We start from the raw sequence: 6,784 nt of genomic DNA, 5'->3' as shown, positions 1-6,784 counted from the left end.
CACGTTACGGTTGAATGCTCGGGTGACCGTTATCATTACCATGGGCGACGTAGGCAACTTCCTTCTTCGGGGATGAGCTGGTCTCAATTCAATTGACCAATGGACTTATATGAGGAACGCGTCGGGCCATTTTATGCCATGGCGACTGTTTCCCCTCTTCTCCCCGCATGCCGACGACGTCCGGTGACTCTTGGAGATTCAAGAAGTTGATGAGCCATTGGGCTCAGTTGACCTCGAATTACTAACCCTCAGTGGCCACATACCCTTTCACAACAACCAAGATGACCTCTCCCGACTCAACACCCGTAGTGGTCGCCGATGAGAAGCATCATGGCGTAGACGTGTCCCAGGCAGCCGACGACCTGGAGAGATTTCAACGCGACCACCAATGGGACCCCAATCTTTCCCCTGAGAAGGCCGACATGGTCAAGAAGGCGCTGCAAGATGGAGATTCTGAGGAGATTATCACCGCCGATGCCATCCTCACAGAGGATTCGCCATACGAAGAGGTCAGAGCTGCAGTCCGCAATACCGACGGCGAAGAAGTCGCGAATACGGTCCGCGCCTGGGTCCTTGGAATGATTTTCGTCACGATCGGCAGTGGGCTGAACATGTTCTTGAGTATGAGGTACGAGACACAGCGAGTTCTAAGACGCAAAAGACGACCGCTGACTGAAATGTGTCAACAGGAGTCCGGCCATCAATTTTCCCTCAATAATCGTCCAGTTGCTTGTCTACCCGATCGGTTGCTTGTGGGCGAAAGTAATGCCAACGAAGGTGTTCAACACATTCGGTCTTCAGTGGACTCTCAACACCGGACCTTTCACGATCAAGGAGCACGTCGTCATCACCCTGATGTCCAACGTTTCGATCAGCTACGCCTACAGCACCGACGCCCTTCTCGCACTGCAGGGCAAGCCCTTCTACGACATCAACCTGGGATGGGGCTTTCAACTGCTCTTCACACTCAGCTCTCAACTGATTGGCATCGGTCTCGCCGGTCTTTGCCGCAGATTCCTCGTCTGGCCGTCCGCCATGATCTGGCCAAACCAGTTCGCCAACACGTCCCTCTTTTACGCCCTGCACGATAAGAGCAAGAGTGACGGCACGCACAGCAATGGTTGGGTCATTAGCCGATACCGATACTTTTTCTACGTCCTCGGAGCCATGTTCGTCTACTACTGGATCCCTGGCGTTCTTTGGCAAGGTCTGTCGGTGTTCGCCTTCATCACGTGGATTAAGCCGAGCAACGTGGTGGTGAACCAACTCTTCGGAGGCTTCACTGGCCTCTCGCTGATCCCCATCACGTTTGACTGGACTTACGTCTCCGCGTATCTTGGTGATCCTCTCCTGTCTCCGACGCATACTCATATCAACGTTCTGATTGGACTCTTCGTCTTTGTCATCCTCCCGACCATCGGCATCGCCTACACAGGCGCCCTTTTCTCGGAATACCTACCCATCAATACCTCGCAGACGTACGATAACACCCAAGGCAGCTATAACGTGAGCAAGATCCTTGGTGCAGGATACACATTTGACGAGGCGAAATACAAAGAGTACTCGCCCCTCTTCCTTGCGCCAACCTTTGCCCTCAACTATGGTCTTTCTTTCGCCGCTCTCACCGCAGCGATTGTTCACACCGGTCTTTTCCACGGAAAGGAGATTTGGTATCGACTCAAGACGGCCCGCAACCAGGAGCCTGATATTCACATGAAACTGATGAAGAAATATCGCGATGCGCCTGAGTGGTGGTATGCTGTCCTTCTCGTCATTGCCGTTGGCCTTGGTCTGGCTACGGCTGAGGGATGGGACTCGCAACTACCCTGGTGGGCTTTCTTTGTCGCGAACTTCCTGGCGACAGCTTTCGTCGTCCCAACCTGCACGATTCTGGCCATCTCGAACTTGCCGCTCGCCCTCAACGTGCTCTCCCCGTTCTTGGCTGGATTCATGATTCCAGGAAAGCCTATCGGTGTCATGATCTTCAAAGTTTACAGCACAATTACCCTTGGTCAGGCACAAACGTATTCAGGCGATCTCAAGATGGCTCACTACATGAAAATCCCTCCACGCATCACGTTTTGGTGCCAGGTCGTCGCTACCATCTGGGCAGTCTTTGTGCAAATCGCCGTGATGAACTGGACCTTGGGCAATATTGAAGACTGTTGCGCGCTGTAAGTTGAGCAGCTGTCATACCCTCATTTTCGCACCTAACCAAAGTTTTAGTCACCAAACCGCACACTTCACTTGCCCCAATGGAAGAGCATTCTTCTCGTCCTCCATCGTCTGGGGAGTGATTGGTCCTAGACGCATGTTTGGAGCCGACTCCCTCTACCACAAATTCAACTTCTTCTGGCTCATTGGCGCGTGCCTTCCTGTCGTCTTCTACGTCATGACAAAGGTCTTCAACCTCAAGTTTGTCCGAGCATTCCATGCCCCGGTCATGCTTGGTGCTATGGGCTGGCTGCCGCCTGCGACGCCACTCAGCTTCTCCAGCTGGGCCATCGTTGGCCTCATCTTCAACCACGGCATTCGCAAGAGATTCCATGGCTGGTGGAGGATGTACAACTACATTACGGCCGCCGCCCTGGATGCCGGTCTCATCATCAGCACTATCGTTATTTTCTTCGCCATAACGCTGCCCAATGTCACAATACCCCAATGGTGGGGGAATGTCGATGGTGAGTGCGAACGTGTTCCTTCCCAATCTGGTTTTTGATGCATTATCTCGTCGTCAAATCACCATCATTAAGTCCATGAGCTGACCGTGTCTAGTATATAATACTCTCGTAAGTAACGCGCCCGCCTCACTTTCAGATAACACCTGTGACGCAATACCTCACTGCCGTATCCCCTCAATCAAGATCGTCAACTAACCTTTTCTCCCAATTAGGACTCTACATATGGCGCCATTCTCAAGACAGTGGGGGAGAACGAGACGTTTGGTCCGTCCAGTTGGTGAGGGATCGTGAATCACGCCGCATCACGATGCACATAGCCGCGGCTAGCGCAGTGCATCCGTTTTTTTTTTCGCTGCCCGAGATTGCTACCCAAACCGCAAACTTCCCTGATGCATGCAATTATGAATGAGTTATCACGTCACACATCGCGAGCAACTGTTGGAGCACACGTGCATGATTTCATGATGCAGTCATTTTCGGAAATAGTTGTGAAGAGAAGAGAGAAGACAACTTTGCGCTGTGTTTTTCATTATCATTTGTACACTGTCTTGTAATATACCGTCCTTGTAGTAGATGGCTAGGGCCAGAAAGAAAAAAAAAAGGTCATAAACAATTCTAATTGTAGTCCGTTAATGCTGGGCGGATTCTTCGTTATTTGGTTTGTAGGTATTTGTGAGTGTGTCTGTGCCGCAGTGAAACATGCAATCGTCAATGATGATAGTCGTAAAAAACATGGAGCCGCCCTCATTCTGTCTCTCGCGCGCGCTCGCGCATCTGACTCCCAGGGTGGTTAATCAAATGCAACCAAAAATATTCGCGCCTCTTATCCCCCGCCGACCGCGTGCCAAAATTTCAATCCAAGACATCTTCCAGTCCCTTTTGATAAGTCAATCTGCCCTGGCTGTCGCAACGTCGTATACGGATCCCTCCTGACGTTGACTACGGGACCGGGGGAGCTCGAGGCGCTGGCGGTATGGCCGAGATGCTCCGTCAATGTGGTTAGACATTCTTCGCTCGAGCGCCTCGGGCCTGGGGGGTGGCGGGTTGCGTTCTCGTTCTCGTTCTCGCTCCTCTCTTCGCGAATGCCTTCTCTGTCGAGAAGCGTCGGAAGCGAAGGAACGGATGGAGGCCGCGTCGTCCCGATCGAGGTTCCGGATGGAGGGCGGCTGTGAGGGGGGCATGCTGTTGTACTGAGCCGGAGAAGCGCCGTTCAGGTGAGGCGGCATCGGAGGAGCCGGCGGAGGCATGTTATTCAGATGGGACGGCATAGGGGGAGCCGGCGGGGGCATACTGTTGAGATGCGGTGGCATGGGGGGAGCAGGGGGAGGCGGGGGTCCCATCGAGCCCATGTCGGGCAACGGAGGCGCGGGCGGAGGCGGAGCGGGTTCGGCGCTGGGGACATGGCGAGGTTGAGACTGCGCTTGATGATACGATTCCCTCCGCGCGGCGTCGGCATATGAATCCCTCCGCGGCTGGGGTTCGACGAGTGACCTCCTCGATCCCACGAAGGAATCGTTGACGTGGTAAGTCATCTCCGGAACAGGAGATGTCCTCTCCCGCTCGCTTTCGCCTTCGAGGTCGTAGTCTGGCTCGTCGTCGTCGTCATCGGGACCACCATTTATCACACTCGCCTCCAGTTTTGCACCCTTCTTGCTGACCAGCTTGCCCTGGCGGTACTGCTCCAACGCCCTCTTCAGAACGTTGCGCATGACGGCTTTGTTGACATTCCTCCGCACGCGGTCGAAGTAGCGGGTAACGTCGCCGACGACCATGACCTGCGCGTCGTGATCGACCTCGAGGACATCGGCGTAGTTGGCTCGCGAGTTTTCCTTGACGCGGAATTTGCCCGGGCGCAGCTGCATGCCCACCGGCGAGAAGGGCAATTTGTCGAAAGGCGGCGTCCGGTCATTCTCTTCGAAGACGTAGCCCTGCTGGCTCGAGTCGATTCCGGGCTTCTGGAAGTCGTTCTTGGTGGGGGTGGAGATGGGACTTTTTTCGGGGAGCCGATCGGGTTAGCGAACAGGATTGGGAGGGAGGGGTAAGATGATTGAAGAAAAACAACGGAGTCGCAAAGCAACAACGACGACGACGATGAAGAAGAAAGATGCTTACACGCAGATAACATAGTGCGGAAACGTGTCGCTATGTCGAAGGACAATGAAGCGGGTGTATCCAAGGCACTTCCACTCCCATTCGAACTCGTGCGAGTCGGCCCAGAGGAACTCGAAGACATCGCCTATCTCCAGCCGCGACGCGGGGCCAATGTCGTAGCCCTTGCGAGCTGTTGATGGTCTCGAAAGTCAGCAAAAAGAACCACGTTTCAATTTGTCGCGTGGCAGAACAACAACAGAAGAGTCACAGCCTGGTTGCCCCCAAAGGCCCATCGGCGTGGATCTCCAATCTCGTGCGCTGGTGGTGGTGTTTGGGCGACTCACCCAGAGGGTGCTCATACGAGCTCTCATGCGTGCCTACTGACGCATCATCTCCGTTTCCCGAGTCCTTCCCCGAGTCACTCTTAGTGCTCTTGGTACTCTTACTCCTGAAAGTCGTAAATTCTCGGTTCCCGATCACCATCTCTTGCCACATCCCACGGAAAAGGAAGAAGAGAAGAAAGAGAGGGGATTCGAAGAAGGGGATATCTTATGGTTCAAGGTGCCGCTTGAGAGGTCAGAAGCTCTGGCGGGGAAAAGAAAGAAGGATGATCGGTCATTGTAGCAAGACTGGACTGAGACGGGACTATGACTGGGGGGCAAAGAGAGGTGAGCTGTCGGAATCGGACGTGAATTGAGCCAATGCAATGCAAGGAGCCCAACCAGAAAGCACGCAGCCGATGTCTGGGGCTGCTGGATGGACCGACCGACTGACCGATGTGGGAGGGACTCAGGGGGCACTGGACAGAGAGGGAGGCAGGGCGACTCGCGAGGGATTCAGGTCAGGGAGGCAGCAGAGAAGGGCGGTCTCGTCAATCCGCGGCCGGCCCTGTTGGCAGCCAGTTGCTCTTTTTTCCGCCACGTCGCTAAAATGGATCATGCGCGGTGTACATGATGCCCAACCTCCACCGCCATGCGTCTGCTCTCATATCAATGGTCGTGATCAGTCTGCTCATCCCCACCCGCCGCGATTTCAACCAGACATTTCTTGTCCCAGCGCAAACAAGGGCTTCTTGGGGGTTCCAGCGCGGGTCGAGGGACCCGTCACCGCTCTTTCGGCGGAACCTTCGCCGGCCTTCCGGGGTGGCTGATCAATCACTTTTGCCCGCCTTATCTGCTCCGAGGCAGAGGCAGAAAACTTGTGACTATGGAGCTGGGAGGTCGGACGGCCTTGGCTTCATATAGCAACGGCCTGCAAGAGCCTGCGAGAGCGGTTAGGAAGAGCCCAAACATGCTTGATGCGTTGATCACGAAGTGCCTGGCATGATGACCGTCTGGATGTGTGCGGGTGCAGCCGCTATTTTATCTGTGTCTTAGCACAAATGAGGGGTCGATGGGCCTAAAAATAACACAAAATTCCAGGGGATTCCTCCGGCACGATCCTAATCGGAGAAAATGGATCTTGACGAGCCAACATAACACCACACAACGAAAGAAGAGCCTCTTGAAGCCAACGTGAGAGCGAAAGAGCTCAGCAACAACTCGTCCTATGTCGCACATTGCCGTCCAGTCTTCGACTCACCATTGGCGACCTAAAATTTCATGCTTCCGTCCTCCTGTTCGGCCCAGGGGTCTGGGACACTACCACTCTGCACCGACCAGGATCCTGCTGCTCCCCAACCACTCAGGGCCTGCCCGACATAATCCGCGAACTTGTCCCCCAGTCTCTCACCGTCAAGTCTCAAAGAGAGCCTTACCTTGCTTGCCTTCAAAATCTTGTCGGTCAGGTTACAGGCTCTTCACCGACCCAGAATGATTTCATTTTTCTCTCATAAGTGGGCCTGGAAATTCCTTCGAATTTTCCTCTTGTTAGTCATCACTCCCAGTCGCACGTGAGAGAGTCTCTGAGTCAGAGCCACTGGACTGTCTCTCCAGCTGTCTCTCTCGGCAATGCATCCTTGAGTCTCTTCAACGGTATGCGCAATTGGCGCAGGATCTGTACACTTGGGACCC

At 54.3% G+C, this 6,784-nt stretch overlaps 2 protein-coding genes across 2 annotated transcripts; one reads left to right on the top strand and one right to left on the bottom strand.

Moving 5' to 3' along the window:
- Positions 1 to 281: 281 nt before the first annotated feature.
- COL26b_011227 (uncharacterized protein) lies at positions 282 to 2,876 on the top strand (the record flags this gene model as incomplete). Its single annotated transcript, XM_053183899.1, has 4 exons — positions 282 to 628; positions 690 to 2,174; positions 2,227 to 2,681; positions 2,818 to 2,876. 4 exons carry the CDS (start codon positions 282 to 284, stop codon positions 2,874 to 2,876), a joined length of 2,346 nt encoding a protein of 781 aa, XP_053032174.1.
- Positions 2,877 to 3,568: 692 nt separating this feature from the next.
- On the bottom strand, positions 3,569 to 5,255 carry COL26b_011226 (uncharacterized protein; the record flags this gene model as incomplete). The annotated part of the gene is made up of 3 exons (XM_053183898.1): positions 3,569 to 4,670; positions 4,794 to 4,962; positions 5,117 to 5,255. The coding sequence occupies 3 exons, from the start codon at positions 5,253 to 5,255 to the stop codon at positions 3,569 to 3,571; spliced, it is 1,410 nt and encodes a 469-aa protein (XP_053032173.1).
- Positions 5,256 to 6,784: the final 1,529 nt, after the last annotated feature.

The sequence above is a fragment of the Colletotrichum chrysophilum genome (assembly GCF_026319265.1).
Source record: "Colletotrichum chrysophilum strain AFK26 chromosome Unknown scaffold_133, whole genome shotgun sequence".
In the NCBI taxonomy this organism is placed as follows: domain Eukaryota; kingdom Fungi; phylum Ascomycota; class Sordariomycetes; order Glomerellales; family Glomerellaceae; genus Colletotrichum; species Colletotrichum chrysophilum.
Note: the sequence above shows the minus strand (reverse complement) of the source record. Positions and strands in the feature narration are given on the sequence as shown.